General features: G+C 43.6%; 1 protein-coding gene and 1 long non-coding RNA gene across 5 annotated transcripts in view; one reads left to right on the top strand and one right to left on the bottom strand.

The window, feature by feature from the left end:
• Positions 1-15815, top strand: part of ABCC5 (ATP binding cassette subfamily C member 5) — a 67410-nt gene that overhangs the window by 31407 nt on the left and 20188 nt on the right. For 3 of the 4 annotated variants that reach the window (XM_063407906.1, XM_063407907.1, XM_063407910.1), the window contains 13 exons: positions 104-288; positions 1296-1442; positions 1778-1907; positions 2422-2575; positions 2690-2818; positions 3166-3352; positions 4306-4395; positions 6630-6819; positions 7532-7691; positions 8118-8196; positions 8822-8935; positions 10002-10166; positions 10603-12132. In XM_063407906.1, coding sequence (XP_063263976.1) covers positions 104-288; positions 1296-1442; positions 1778-1907; positions 2422-2575; positions 2690-2818; positions 3166-3352; positions 4306-4395; positions 6630-6819; positions 7532-7691; positions 8118-8196; positions 8822-8935; positions 10002-10166; positions 10603-10704 — 1832 coding nt within the window. In that variant the 3' untranslated portion in view covers positions 10705-12132. Of the gene's footprint in view, positions 1-103; positions 289-1295; positions 1443-1777; positions 1908-2421; positions 2576-2689; positions 2819-3165; positions 3353-4305; positions 4396-6629; positions 6820-7531; positions 7692-8117; positions 8197-8821; positions 8936-10001; positions 10167-10602; positions 12133-15815 lie in introns of those variants that run through there. The other variant, XM_063407911.1, reaches the window with a different exon arrangement.
• On the bottom strand, positions 11887-15755 carry LOC134555879 (uncharacterized). Its single transcript, XR_010081524.1, has 2 exons — positions 12713-15755; positions 11887-12098 (listed from the first exon to the last, which is right to left on the bottom strand). It is a non-coding gene; the product is annotated as an uncharacterized LOC134555879 (long non-coding RNA).

The raw sequence follows: 15815 nt of genomic DNA, 5'->3' as shown, positions 1-15815 counted from the left end.
CACACTTTGAAAGACTAAATTTGTGTGTGTTCACAAATTTATAGGACTTTCATGGAAGAGCTTTTTTTTCCTCATTGCCTCTTACTCCTCTGTTGTTTCACAGGCCAGTTGGTCCAGTTGGAAGAGAAAGGCAAAGGCTCTGTCCCCTGGTCTGTCTATGGTGTCTACATTCAGGCAGCTGGAGGCCCTTTTGCATTCCTCATCATCATGGCACTGTTTGTGCTGAATGTGGGCAGCACAGCTTTCAGCAACTGGTGGCTGAGTTTCTGGATCAAGCAAGGCAGTGGAGTAAGTTAAATAGCTTTTCTACTCCTGTGTATAATGGGCTGGGGGTTTGCTCTGCTAGACTAATCCCAAGCAGTCCTGAGAGACCAAATGGTGCTCCCTAATTTAAATAAGTTGTAAGGCTTCCCAGGAGGTAGTCTCACTAGGGAGTTCATCTCCAAGAATAAGAGAGCTCCAGTAATAAGAAAGATATGATAACTTATGTGGTTTAATGCTGCCCTCTTGTTCCTTTTCTTGGTTAGTGTAAGAAAAGGAAGTGAAAATATGAAAGGGGCCAACAAGCTAATTTTAGCGTTGTTTTTTGCTTAAATGTGATCTTATACCCAACAGGATAATTTTTGTTAAAATATGGCTTTGGGTCAAATTCCTTGGAATTGCTTTGAAGATTCTGATGAGCTGGGGTGGTTTGGGCTTTTTCCCACTCTCAGGCTTTGATTGCAAGTCTTGTTGCATTTAAAAATCCAAATATAACTGCAAGAGGTTTTTGTGGGGGCACAGAGAGAAAGCTACTAATCTCAGAAATCAAATAATGAAGTGCAGATGGCCAGCAATATTAGAATCAGCAATGAAGTCCTTAAACATACTTGAAGATCAAAAAGGAAGAAGAGAATGAGAATGTGTAACAGTGTGAAGAATTTATTGCATAGTGGCAGAAGTAACACCAGTGTTTGATAGATCTATCCAAGGTGAATATGGCTGTGTGGTGGTATGCAAGTGTCTGACATTGTTCAGAAGAACACAAGAAATAACCATGAAATGAGAGATTATGAATCAAATGAAATAGTATTTTCAAAGATGTTGTAGGAAAAAGATCAAGAGCTACAAATCTACAAGTTAAGCATCTCTGCCAGGGAAAAGTTTCTGAGTATTCAATGGTCACTGTGGTACTTTAAAAAAGAAATATCAAATATAGTGGGAGAAGACATAAGGCAGTTAAATTCTGCCACATGTAATGTATTCATGCTTCATCCTTGTCTTAACCAACCTCTGAAACCTTGAATTTTCTGCAGAACACCACTGTGACTTTGGGAAATGAGACTGTCATAAGCAACAGTATGAAAGATAACCCTCATATGCATTACTATGCTGGCATCTATGCACTGTCCATGGCAGTGATGTTGATCCTGAAAGCTGTTCGTGGTGTGGTCTTTGTAAAGGTACGTGCCAGTGCTGGTGTTTGTCTCCCCCTCCTCCTGCTTCTGCAAATTGCTGTCACTTGGTTCTTTTAGTCATCTCCCATGAGAGCCTTTCAAAGCAGAGTCAGTCAGGGATTGTGGGATTTTCATAGCCAGCTCTTGAGGCTGCACCACATCTCTGCTAAACTTCTGCCCAAATTAATAGCTTCCTCCATTGGTTGGAAACACAGAATGCAATAAAAAACCTCTTATGGTTGGAGAGAGAAATGGAGTAGAATGTTTGGGTGCCAGAGGAGAAGCGGTGGCAGGAACACAAACACTGCTGTATAACCCTGCAATGTTTTCTGCATTGTCAGGGAACTCTCAGAGCATCCTCAAGGCTCCATGACGAGCTCTTCCGACGAATCCTGCGTAGCCCCATGAAGTTCTTTGACACTACACCCACTGGGAGGATCCTCAACAGGTTTTCCAAAGACATGGATGAAGGTATCTCTCATGTGTGCCCTGTAAATCCCATGTTCAGACCTCCCAGTTAAGTCCTCAATACTCTCTAGTCTGTTGCTGTTGGGGTCATTGTACCCTGTGTCTGTTGCCAAATGTGCACTTGCAGTAAACAAAGCAGGAATTGGGATGTACCTGGGTTATGATTCTAGAAGGCAGCTGACGGCTCAGGCATGATCATGCACTTACAAAGAAGGAAATGTGCTGCTGCTGTTGTACCTCCAGGCTGCACATGGGCTCTCAGCAGTTAGTGCAGGAGCAACTTCAAACATCAGAGTGAAGCTGATGTGCAGCAGAGGTGGTAATTAGGTCAGAGTTCCATCAGTGCTATTTGTGCAAATGGGAATAATTAGACTGCCAGCAACTCAGAAGGTCAAAACATCCCAATGAAAATGTACATTTTAAATTTGAATAAAGTAAGAGAAATCACTGTTACTGATGTACAGCTGGACTGAGTTGGTTTCTATAGGCTGATCTTCTTTTCCTTCCATTTCACCAGTTGACGTTCGTTTGCCGTTTCAAGCGGAAATGTTCATCCAGAACGTCATCCTTGTGTTCTTCTGTGTGGGGGTGATTTCTGGGGTTTTCCCCTGGTTCCTGGTGGCAGTGGGGCCACTCATTGTCCTCTTCACAGTTCTTCATGTTGTGTCTAGGTAAGTGCCCCAGCTGCTGTGACTAAAAGTACAAATAATTTCACCCTCAAATACACCATAGTGATTTGCATATGGTGGCTCTGCATGAAACTCAAAGTGCTTCTTTCCTTACAGAGTGTTTATTCGAGAGCTCAAGCGTCTGGACAACATAACACAGTCTCCATTCTTGTCTCACATTACATCTAGCATCCAGGGTCTCTCCACTATCCATGCCTACCACAAAGGACAGGAATTTCTGCACAGGTCAGTCTAGATACTCATCCGGGAATGGTGGAGCACAAAGCTGAATGCAACAGCTTCTGGCATTTGGAAGGATTTATTCCTGGGGTCTGGTGGATCATTGTTCTATGACTGAAAGTTACTTTTCTGGGGAAGAAAGCTGGGAGAACAGAAGAAGGGTAAGGGAAAACTGGGAAGAGCAGTGGTGGGGAAAGTTTGCAAACCCTGCCATCATGTTTTGGTTTGAAACTTGATCAGTGACGGGTCTTCCCACCCTGAATCCTGATACTGAAACAGGGGTTTAAAAAGGTCTGATATTTGTAGAACATCAGGCCCATGGAGTCCACTAAGGTTTGCTGTGTTTGTTTCAGGTACCAGGAGCTGCTGGATGACAACCAGGCCCCATTTTACCTGTTCAGCTGCGCAATGCGCTGGCTGGCCGTGCGCCTGGACATTATCAGCATTGCTCTGATCACAACCACTGGCCTTATGATAGTCCTGATGCATGGCCAGATCCCTCCTGCCTATGCTGGGCTGGCCATCTCGTATGCTGTGCAGGTGAGTGTGGCCACGTACTGTAATACTTCATTTCTCTTTTAAGGTAGGTATTGCTAATGAGCAAACAGCGTCCAGCGCTGGCTCAGGGGAGCTGCAGGGCTCTGAGCACTCGTGTTGGAGCTGCTGTTTGGCCTCTTCTGCCTCCTTGTGGCGCCGAGGTGAAATTAAACCGTTTAGTTAACCTCATCGTTAAAGCTGTTCTCTTGGGAAATGTTTCTAAGCTGCTGGTTTCTCAAGGGATTCATAAACTATGGTGATTTTAAAATGAACTATTTAATTAACTTGCCTTGAACACTTCAGTTATATGCTGCCCAATGTCAGGAGTGTCAAGTATCATAGAATTCTTTAGGTTGGAAAACACCAGTAAAGTCATTGAGTCCAACTATTACCTCAGCAATGCCAAACCCACCAGTAAACTGTGCCCCCAAGTGGGACCTATATCTACACAACTTTTAAATACCTCCAGGGATGGTGACTCCACCACTCCCCTGTGCAGTCTGTTTCAGTGCTTGGCAACTTTTTTTCATGAAGAAATGTTCCGAACATCCAATCTAAACCTCTCCTGGCTCAACTTGAAGTTGTTTCCTCTTGTCCAATTGCTTGTTAAGTGGGAGAAGAGACCAAACCCCTCCTGGCTACACGTTCCTTTCAGGGAGCTGTAGAGTGATGACATCCCCACTGAGCTTCCTCTTCTCCAGGCTGAGCCCCTCCACCTCCCCCAGCTGCTCCTCACAGAACTCCAGACTGTTCCCCAGCTCTGTTGCCCTTCTCTGGACATGCTCCAGCACCTCAATGTCTGTCTTGTAGTGAGGGGCCCAAAACTGATCACAGGGTTTGAGGTGTGACCTCACCAGTCCCAAGTGCAGTCACTGCCCTGATCCTGCTGGCCACGTTAATCTCTTAATTCAATACAACTAACAGCTCTAAAAATTTGTTTTCTTTCACCCCTTCAGTTAACAGGGTTATTCCAGTTTACAGTCAGACTGGCTTCAGAGACAGAAGCTCGTTTCACCTCAGTTGAGAGGATTGACCACTATATCAAGGTAGGACTGTAATGAACTCAACTGCCTGTTGTGAAATTTTGTGTTGCTTGTTACACTGCTGGCCTCAGCCATGGTCTGCCTTAGTACAGACTGTATGTTCCTGATCTTGGGAAGGCACTGAAGCCTGTGCTGTAACACTGCAGAACAGTTTGTTTTGTGAAGCAATGTATCAGCACTGTGGGGCTGAATGGCCCCAGAGCTGATAGGTAACTAAACTTAAAGGCATTGCTGGATTTATGTAAGGCCGTTGGAAGTTTGCTGACACTCACAGTAAAGAGTGGAGTGTGTGAAAGGGGTGACTTGGGGATTTAGAACATTATTTTACAGCAAAAGGATGGTGTTCTGGCATCCTTCATTCCAAACCTAATGGAATTCCTTCATTTAAACACATAACTGTTTGTTACTTTATCTACAAGTAATTCTTCATCCTAACAAGCCTACTTTTCCACAGCTGTCTTACATAACATATGCTTGAAAAGTTAAGGGAATGCTCTTACTGTAAACATGAGAAATGTGCTCAGCTGAACTTGATAAATGTGCCAGGCTAAATGCTTAGCAAGCTGCTCTGATTATCTGTAACCCTTTCTCTGTAACTGGGATTTGTGTGTGCAGAACTGGGCATAGGTCAGTGGGGAAAGCGTAGCCAGGAGAAAGCCTCCTACTGGATCTGGTGTGTGAGGTGAAAGGCTTTTCCATTTAATGTTTCCTGTGAACCTCAGAGGGAGATACATATGTTTATTTGGCAAATCTGAGCTGTTTAGTAGTTATTTGTAGTATTTGTAGCTTTTTTTAAAAGCCTGTGGATTTATTCCACAGGCTAAAAAATAAACAGAAGAAAAAAAAAAACCCAAACCTGTCTACTCCCCCAGTTAAATAAATTCTCTGGAGGCATCCAAGTAGAAAATTTCTGCATATGGAAGGCTTGGTGACCACACAAGTTGGCAACTGTGCCCAATATTGTATCTCTCACTGGGCTGAGCTGGGTTTATCACAGTCAGGCCCTTAGGGGCAAAACCTACAACTGTAGGCTGTTGCTTGGGGTTTTTTAAAAGTTACGTCTCTCATTCTATATCACTATCTGTGATTTTTAAAAGATTTTGACCTCTAGACAGCCATTTATGAAAGTGTAAAACTAGTTTGAAGCTGAAGTGAAGCGTGGGTGGCCAGTGAAACACCATTCAGATCCTGGGTCTTACCAAGGCCCAGGCTTAGCTTCTTTCAGTGGGGGCTCAAGGTTGCTGTTTTGAGCTCCAAACTCAAAGAACTGGAGCACTGTGGTAGCAGATGGCTGCTTTTCTCTCAAATCTCTGGTGCACAATTAATCTGCCTCTAACTAGATATTGCAGATGTTCACAGCTGACATCCCTGTGGGATCTCTCAATGGTCAGTGTAGGAAATGGGTGTCTCTAGAGGGCAATTTATTACCTGTTCCAAGTATTTATATTAGAATAAGAAAAATCACACTCCAAGAATGCTGTTTTATAGCATTTGTAGAGCTCTCTCTTTCTAGAGACTATAAAGGAGTTGTCATGGCCTGGTTCAGTTGCATGAGGTGAATCCCATGACAGGATTGCTGTCATTCTTTGAGGGTGCTTGTGCCAAATATGAGAAAATGACCTTGACTTCACTCTAAACATGTTATAAAGCCTTGTGTTTGACTTTCAGAGTTCTACTTTTCTGTTTAATCTGTGAACTGCTCAATAAGGGGCAGAGTGAAATAGCAAAAGTGAGCAGGCTGGAAGGGACTGACTCAGGGATTCAGTAGGACTGGGAAACATGAGGGGGAGAAGGAAGAGAGTGACATTTAATGTGTTACTTGGACATTCTCTTCTGTGTCAAAGTCAACAGTGTTGACCCTGGCATGGCATAGCAGATGAGGTTTAGAAATGCAGCAGATTTTGCATTCAGTCTTTGGAGTGCCATGAAACTCAATAGTATTGTGCAGATAAATAATAGGCCTAAGATACATTTTGAATTCCATTGATGAAAACCACTGTTGTGTAGAAGGACTGATGTCATTAATGAGGGAACAGGAGGGGAATTAACAGTGTGGTCAGTGTAACACAGCAAACCTCTGGACCACTGGGCCCACGTCCAGCCAAACAGCTCATCATGAAACTGCCATAAATGATCTGGGCTGAGTCTGCAGGGAAGAACTGCTGAAAGCTGCAGCTGATAATTTTCCTTTGGTGCTTTGTTTACTGGAAACTGAACTTCTGTATTTTTGTTAAAAGACACTTTCCCTGGAAGCTCCTGCTCGAATTAAGAATAAAACTCCTCCTCTGGACTGGCCACAGGAAGGTGAAGTTGTTTTTGAAAATGCAGAGATGCGGTACCGAGAGAACCTCCCTCTGGTACTTAAAAAAGTGTCCTTTACCATCAAACCAAAGGAAAAGATTGGCATTGTGGGGAGGACAGGCTCAGGTAAGGAAAAACACTAAGCAGAGTTAAATTAATGCATTTACAGAATAGATTGGGGCAGTCACGTTGGTTCTCCTCTGTGTTTGCATAAGTTGGTTGCACAGGAGTGGCTGAGTCCTCTGTCAGTGGAGGTTTCCATCCATATCTGTACATAAGCAAGATTCCTGTAAACAATAATGAAAACAAGTTTCCATTTAAAGCAGAGGGATATCCTACTATGCTTGACCAGTATGCTGATCATATTTAACTCCCCAAACCACTGATTGGTACCTGCAATCTGCTTGCTGCAGTTTGTCTGACTCTCTTGAAAGACTCTGTATGATGCTGCAGCCAGGTTTGGCTCTGAGCCATCTCAGAACTCTGTAATGTGAAGAATCCAAACCCCTGTTTGTGAGGTGCCTGAAATCAACCTCAAAATGAGTTTCTAAATAAGTAATTTATATTGTTGTATTGGGTTTTCATGGCAGGGTTTTGGCAGTGGGCTTGGAGCAGCACTACAGGGATGGCTTCTTTGAGGAGAGATTAGGAGCTGCCCCCACAATTGCTCAGAAGTTTAAATCCTGAACCTCAGAACTTAACAGAGCGTTTCTTGGCAGGACTTTTTTGTATTTTAAAACTTTTCTTAGATGTGGACAACTTTTAAAATGCATTCTCATCTGAAAACTGTTATGATTCTGTAGAAACACCAGTCTTGTTTTTCCTGTCTCATTTTTAGGGAAGTCTTCCCTTGGAATGGCACTCTTTCGTCTTGTCGAACTGTCTGGAGGCTGCATTAAAATTGATGGAGTGAAAATAAATGACATTGGCTTGGCAGATCTTCGGAGCAAACTCTCCATAATCCCTCAGGAACCTGTGCTGTTCAGTGGCACTGTGAGGTTAGTGAGACCACAACAAGGCACGAAGGGACTGAGCAATCTTCCAGCTTACACCTGAAATGCAATAGGTGCCCAGTGAGGTGGTAGCTGTCAGGCATCCTAGCTTCTGTTCTGGTTTTGAAACAAAAAAACCTCACAGATAAATGATTTTAGCTGGCCCAGTGCAGCACTGGGTGTTGATCATCCTGTATGGAAGTCTTGCTTCCCTTTAGATGTGGTTGAAGTTTTAGTATCTTTGTCTTCCATCTCTACTGTTGTTTTGTGGCTCTTCTAACCTCGGTGTGCTGGGAATATCTGATTTCCTTGGCAAGGAAACTGTTAGTGGAAGACCAAATGGGAATCACCTGTCTGGATGAATTAACACACTGCTGGTTTGCCATTCATTGCTGAGTTAAAGTTCTGCTTGTTTGCTGCTTCTCCTTCCAGATCAAACTTGGATCCTTTCAATCAGTACAGTGAGGAACAAATCTGGGCTGCTTTGGAAAGGACTCACATGAAGGAATGTGTAAGTGTTATGTGCCCTGGGAGATGCACGTTTGCATTTGACTTCCAAAGCAACATAATCTGTTAGTAGCTACTTTAGAGCTCTTTATCTAAGCGTTTTCTCTGCATTTCTCCCCTTGTTTTCTATGCTTTGACCACTTTTTCATTTTTCCCATGATTTTATCAGACTGATATTTTTTGATTTTTAGGAACATGCCGTATTCTGTGGGGTTTTTTAGCATACAGCATATACTAAAAAAATATATAAAAAAATATATAGCAGAGTGCTGCTTCATTACAGGGATTCTTAGGGTGTGAAAGCATTTCAAGTGATATTTTTCTGTATGTGCCTTAGATGTCCATTCTATATTTCCATGTGTGACTGTACATGTCACATGTGCAAATTTGTACTGAACCTAAAACCTGCCCTTTGCAAGGCCCTCTGCAGCAACTCTTGCTGCCATGACATTTCCAATTCTTTTCCTTGTAAGTCAGGTGGCAGGTATGGCTATGGAACATCGGCTACAGGAATTCCTGCTGGGACAAGGTTGACTCTCTTCTGATGACAAAGATTGTTGGGAGTTCTGTTTGTGTTTATATGATTTTGTGCAGGGCTCTAAGATTTTTGCCTCTTCTTTCCCACAAAGGTTGCACAGCTGCCTATGAAACTTGATTCAGAAGTGATGGAAAACGGGGAGAACTTTTCTGTTGGAGAGAGACAGTTACTGTGCATAGCCAGGGCTCTGCTGCGTCGTTGCAAGGTGAGCACAGCAGGGAAAGAAATAGCTGGAGATACCAAAATTATAGGATTGAATAAGCCTTTCTATGTGCTGGATTCTTTCTGTGTGTCAGAGGAATTACACCAATGATTATTGCAGCCCAGAGAGGTGTAAGGTTAAAACAACCAGGAAAGTATGTGTAGCCAGCTCATGTAATGTCCTGCCATTGGAAAGGCATTGCTTGCAAGTGCTAACCACAGTGTGTCAGACTGGCCTGATCATTTATTCAGTGTCCTTTTACTGGGGACCATCTGATTCTTCCCTTCTTCCACCTTATTGTGACTACGAGCCAAGTGTTTTCCTTCTACATGGTGCTCCACGAAAATGTGGTCTCCAAATGGAATCTGAGACCACGCTTTGCCAGCCAAGCGAAAGATTTTCCAGGAATGGAAAACAAACAATAAATACAGCGAGAAAAGATTTTTGAAAAGATTGGGCTTGACCAGGATTCTGGTTTTAACAACCTTTTTTTTTTGAAACGCAACATATCATAATATTTTAAAGTTCACTCTGCATCTATTTTTAAAGTCAGACTACTCAGCAGAAGTTACTGCTGTCTCTGCAGTACCTACACAAAGCATGTCCAGTTCAGCTTTGACAAGAAATCACTCTGAATCAGTTTGTCTGAGGGGAAGAGACTTCTTACCCAGCATAAGAAAGCTATTCAGCCTAGTCAGTATTGATTCATTCCATGAGGAATGTCACCACCAGGGATGTGTCAAATTAGTTTACTGGTAAAATTTGTATTTGACATTCATATTTTGAAAAGAAGATTTAAATTAGTGGAAACTTGAGGCCCAGGTCATAGTCCACATGTAGTTCTAGGATGTGACCATAAAATGTGTCATCCATAGGCTTTGTTGAAGGTGATTACATAAAGAAAACTGAAAGGGTATTTGTAAAACCTGCGTTTGTGCCCACAACTCTGTAAGGATTGCCAGTTGTGACAACGCTTGGCTGTGGCCTTTCTGCCAGCTCTGTGTAGTTTTATATTCAGGGAGGGAAGGTGTGACCATGGGTGACAGCCAGGATTCTGTGCTGCTTTCAGATACTGATCCTGGATGAAGCAACAGCTGCTATGGACACAGAGACAGACTTGCTGATCCAGGAGACCATCAGAGAGGCGTTTGCAGACTGCACGATGTTGACAATTGCTCATCGCCTGCACACGGTGCTGGGCTGTGACCGGATCATGGTGCTAACACAGGGACAGGTGAGCAGGGAGGCCTCTCTGCCTCCGGGTTGGTGGGGCCATGTGTGCAGGCTGAACTGAGGGAACAGCTGCACTGCAGGGTAGAAAATCTCTGTGTTCGTTCATATCCGTGGTAATAATACTCCAACAGAATCAGTTGCTGCCTGTGACAAGATGAAAGATGACAAATTTTTTTTTCATACCAAGAAAGTACCACAGAATAATAATTCTGTCTTAATAATTGAGTCTTTTTGAGACTTCCTTTGTAGGTTAATTCTGAAATGGGTAAAAACATCAGCATCTATGCTGGAGCTCAGTGGTAGTTTCCCATCATTTTTATACAGCCCTGTGCCATCAAGCACACCTATGGCAGATACTTTACTTTAAGTCCAAGGGGTGGGAGTCAATTCTCTGCTGAATTTTACTGACATGCTTTATCTGCCTTGTTTGGTTTCAGGTAGTGGAATTCGACACCCCGACTGCCCTTCTGGCCAACGAGAACTCACGCTTCTATGCTATGTTTGCTGCTGCGGAGAACAAGGTTGCTGTCAAGGGCTGAAATTCAGGGCAAAGTCACTTTAATTTTGGAGAGCTATGCTCCCTGCCTGTGGCAGGCCAGCTCTTCCCCCTCCTCGCAGATTATTGCCTTTTCATCTTTTAATTTTTAGCACAATGTGTCAAGCCAGAGAGTTTTTAAAACCATGTCAGAAGAACTCTTCATGTTTTTATTATTGTATTTATTCCATATTACTAATTTTTTGTTATTAAATGCACTCTACAAATGGCTCAGGGAGCCATAGTTATAAATGTATCAGAGGCCTATAATGAAGCTTTATACATGTAGCTATATCTATACATAATTCTGTATATAGCCTATATTTACAGTGGAAATGTAAGCTGTTTATTTTATATTAAAATAAGCACTGTATTAATAACAGTGCATATTCTTTTCTATCATTTTTGTACAGTTTATGGTACCAGAGATCTGGCTTTGTTATCGGACTGTATCAGACAATGCTTTGTCTCTTACAGTTCGTCTTTTCCTAGTGCCGGATTTTCTGCGTGTCTGAGTGGAAGTGAAGCTTTGCAATAGTGTCCTTTATTGTCACATCTTTGTCTAGCGCAGCAGAGAAGAGCTCTGTGGTGTAACTATTGCATTGTAATTTATCAAAGCTATTTGGGGCATCGCTAATGTTCACCACGGCGGCAGCTGCTGCTTCCCATGATGCTTTTCCAAATCAGGGTTTTTAGTGATCTGAGTGGAGAAACCACTCAGATCACATTAAGGCCTTGTATTTTCTCAGTGTCCTGACACAGTATTTCTTACTGTATCAGCAGAGTTTATTTTAATGCAAGCAAGCCCAAGCTCTTCCTGCTTCGCTGATCTAACACAACCAAAATCTTACTGTTTGTGGAATGATCTGTAACAAATTATTCATAAAGTTCAAATCATACCCTGTATGCTGGCAGGAAAGCCTTTTCAGAGTTGCTTTAGCTGACTGACTCTTTATCTTGAAGCTGCTAACACTCCTCAGAGGTTTAGGTCGGCTTTCACTGGCATGGGTAACACTTAACTCTTTGTTCTGCTCACTTATACTAAGATTAATCAACATTGATATTTCCTGTTTCTTTCTTGCACACTTGTTAAGGAAGCAGTCCTTGACCCCACATCTTCTGGAACCTTAAAGGGGTTCCTGTTGATCAGGATGTAACACTGGTGTAGGACATGGTTTTCTTACTGTAAATGACCTACCTCAGGTTACTGAGTCCTGCGTAGTGCGTTGCCATGATCACTGTTACACCATCCCTGTTTTTTGGGACCTGTGGCCCGGGGGGACACAGTCGCTCCTGTGATAGCCGTGACTTATTGAATGGTCAGCGTTGCATGTCTTTGTCAACTTGGACATTTTGTAGCCTTAGCATGTTTGCAAAATGTCTCATTGAGGCAGAAATCTGAAAAGTAAATAAAACTATTTTGGGTTTTGTACATTTTTGGCTTAAGTGGTTTGTTTTGGGCACATAAAGAACTTTGCACCTTTTTGAGCCCTGGGGAACAGGTTTGCAGGCCTTTGTGGTTTTTTTCCTTTTGTCATGCACCGTGGTCTGATCTTTTTTTCTTCGTAATGAAAATGTTTCTTTAAAAGTGTAGTGGGTGATTTTTGTGCCCTCCAGCAGGGGGGTAGCTTGCAATACATGTATGTTGAGTAGCACAGGGAATAATGATTTATAGTGCAAGTATTCAAGCCAAGTAGAAGAGCTGAGGTCAGGTGGACAACCTTCTCAGGCTCAGATTTTGCATTTCCTTTACCTGAAAGCACTACTGTTTAGAGTGGCATGACTGCAAAGTCACTGAAAGAAGCGTTTCTACCTACCAGTACCACAGGCAGATTGTGGCATTAACAGAGCTTGCACTGTAGCCTGAAGTAGCACAAAAAGCATTGTTGTGATTGTTCTTAACTCTTGTCCAAAGCAAGAATTAACTGGCACAGACCTTACCTTGCTCACAGGCCTGGTGTGTTTACCCCGTGGACTTCAATATTTCCCTTGAAGGAAATGGGCTAATGTACCTGGTTCTGCATGCTGCCGGGGTCAGTGTGAGGCTTCACTTTGCAGCTAAGGCTGAGCTAGTGGCAGTCTGGGCAAAAGGGGAGCCATCCTGATCTTATCCTCCTTCTTCTTCCAGGCTGGGACTTCCTCTTCCCTTCCCGATGCCACAGTGGCTCTTGTGTGGTCCAGTTCAGAAAGCTAACTTGCAGAAAGCAGGAATGCTGTACAAAGGAGGAGACAGGAAGGCACCACCCACAAGAAGGGAGGTGAAGTGAGGCTGCTCTTTTCAGTAGGTGCTGGCTGTAACCAGTAGCATAGGTGTGAGAGGGAACTGCTCAGCATTCACTGCTCCAAACTGCTGCTGCTTCCCAGTTACACTCTCCTAAGGAGCTGAATCTTCGCTGCAGCTTTGGTCAGCTGAAACAGCTCAGCAAGGTGCCAGACAAGGGTCTGTGATGGAGCAGGTGAACAGTCACCTGTGAACAGCAGGGATTAGCTCAACCATTTTGTTAAATCTTGACTGCAGCACTATTACTTTGGAATTAAAGACAGAGACTGACAGAGGGAAACATTCTTTCTGTTGTGATCACTTCTGTGCTTCATTTGGCATTTGTTTCACAGGTGTGCTGAAGTATTGCTGCTCACAGGGGTAGCTGTAATTTTTTTACTGGCTTTCATCCTGAACCACAGGAGCAAGCCAAGGGCCCTGTCACTGAAGTGGAAGGAAGAAACGTTAATATTTACAAATGGGAGTGAAATATCTGTATCTTTGGAACAATCTGCAAGAGGTTGGTGATGATGATGATTGCAATTTTCAAAAGTTGGATTCTGCTTTAGATTTTATTGTATGATATCCAGAGAAGACTTCACCCTATGAGGAATAGAAGAAGACACTGGGATTGGGATGGCGACTTTCCTTAAAGAGATCCTACCCCAAATAGCATGGAGATAGGACATGCTTATGTTCTGGTTTAATATCAGCTGGCAACTAAGCCCTGTAAGTCCTTTGGGATGGGGGAGAGAATTGAAAGGGTAAAAGCTAGAAAACTTGAGACTTGAGACCAGGACAGTTTAATAGGGAAAGCAGAAGCCACACAAGCAAAGCAAAACAAGGTATTCATTCCCCACTTCCCATGGGCAGGTATCTCCACAAAAACAGGGCTCCATTGTGTGTAATGATGACTTGGGAAAACAAGCGCCATCGTTCTGAATGTCTCTTCCTTCCTCTCCAGCTTTTATAATGCCATATGGTCTGGAATATCTCTCTGGTCAGTTGTCCCTGCTGTTGTTGGGTCAGCTGTCCCTGCTGTGTCCACTCCCATATCCTTGAACACCCTCTGCCTCCTTACTGGCTGGGTGAGGAGCAGAAATGTCCTTGGCTCTGTGCAAGCCCTGCTCTGCAACATCCCTGAATTATCAACACTGTTTTCACCACCAACCCCAAACACAGCCTGATACTATCTACTGTGAAGAAAATTCACTCAAGCTCAACCAAAACCAGCACACCTTACAGCAAAGGCTGTGGCTCAAGACCAGCAGGTGTGCAAGAGGAGAGAGAGTTGCCTGGGATAACTGGTTGCTGTTTCTCTGGAATTCCTATTACATCAGTTTTGCTTATTCTGTCCAAACATAGTGAGTGCAGCTGATCCTGCACTGATTCATTATCAAAAGCTTAGAGCCTCTTCATGAGACTGTGTTCCTGCTCCTCTCATCTGTCTGATGAGTGGACACACTGCACTTGCTTGGGACTTCAACCAAAGCACAGGTAGGATTCTTCTAAAGTTACCCTGGAGTTAACATGCAGTTAGATTAGGGTAATCAGGCCCTAAAGTTGGTCTGGCTTGAACACCTGAGGACACTTCACCCTTATCTGTGGCGAAGGTCATGCAGGGTCAGGTCCTGAGGCTGCTGGAGCTGTGCTTTGCCCCATCACCTGTAGATGAAAGCCAGGTCAAACAGGCTTGGTGCATCACTGGAAACAAAATTGGAAGAAGTTGAATGTTTTCAAAAGGCAACTGTTATGAGTGAGAGAAGGTGTCAGAAGGATAAAAGCAGGACATTTGATGAAGGAGGACATGGACAGCAAAAATGGCAGGATGAAATGTTTTTCTTAGTTACAAAGGTGATTTATTGCAAAGACAAAATTTCTTTTTGAAGGTGCTTCAAAAGAACACTGAGAAAGTGCGGGGTGCCATATGCAGCAACCAAAGAGCCTGAGTGCTATCTCATTATTTTTTTACTGCAAATGTAGCATATGTTTTACTATATATAAGTGATTACACAAAGGTTTTCTTTAGCTTCAGGTTGGTGGAGGGTGATACTGTGCTTTGTTTAACCCTTGGCTGAGCCTTGTAACCACAGCCACAATGTGCTGAGGCCACACCTTGTGCCTCCAGTGTGACTATACAGTGGAGACTGAGCTGGAATTGGGTGCAGATGCTGCAGTTGTTAGTGTAAGTCTTGGGAGGCTTTCAGAATGTACCACTACAGATTCATTAAACCCACAACCATGTGAGAAATGTTCCTGTCTTGTCCAAAATATGTGCCTTGGAGCCTCATCAGGCAGTGAAGTAGGCAAAGCATAACAGTGAAAATTAGAGTGAAAATAACTTACAGAAGTGTCATTACATGGGGCAGGGACTGCGCTTCTCTTGGGCTGCGGGGAGTGCAAATCACAGTTACTCACACACATCTCCTTCTTTCCAGCTTGCTGACTCCTGCTGTTGCCATGCAGAGAAACAAGTGCTTGTACAAAGCTGATAATTTTGTGGTTTCTGTCCTTTCCCATTTAGGAAGGTAGCAGCAGAGGGTGTGTGATTGATTGTCTCGAATTCTGGGCAGTAAAGTAATGTACAGTACAGAGTAAAGTACATTACGTCTGAGCTGGGCTCTGGGGCCAGTTTGCAGTGAGAGTTGGAGGCAGGAAACTGTGGGCAGCGCAGCAGGGAGAGAAGGGATTAAATAAGGGGTGTGTATGGGGTGCGGGAAGAAGGGAGGCTATTTAGGGTTAGCTGTGAGCTCGATGTGGGGGTGCGACCAGGAGCAGTGAGAAAGCCAAACGAGGTACCGGTGGGATGAGCGTGCAAGAATCAGCCCTGCTGCGAGCCGTGGGTGGAGGGTTTG

The sequence above is a fragment of the Prinia subflava genome, chromosome 11 (assembly GCF_021018805.1).
Source record: "Prinia subflava isolate CZ2003 ecotype Zambia chromosome 11, Cam_Psub_1.2, whole genome shotgun sequence".
Lineage (NCBI taxonomy): Eukaryota > Metazoa > Chordata > Aves > Passeriformes > Cisticolidae > Prinia > Prinia subflava.
The sequence above is the reverse complement of the archived record's forward strand: the minus strand, read 5'-3'. Positions and strand labels throughout refer to the sequence as shown.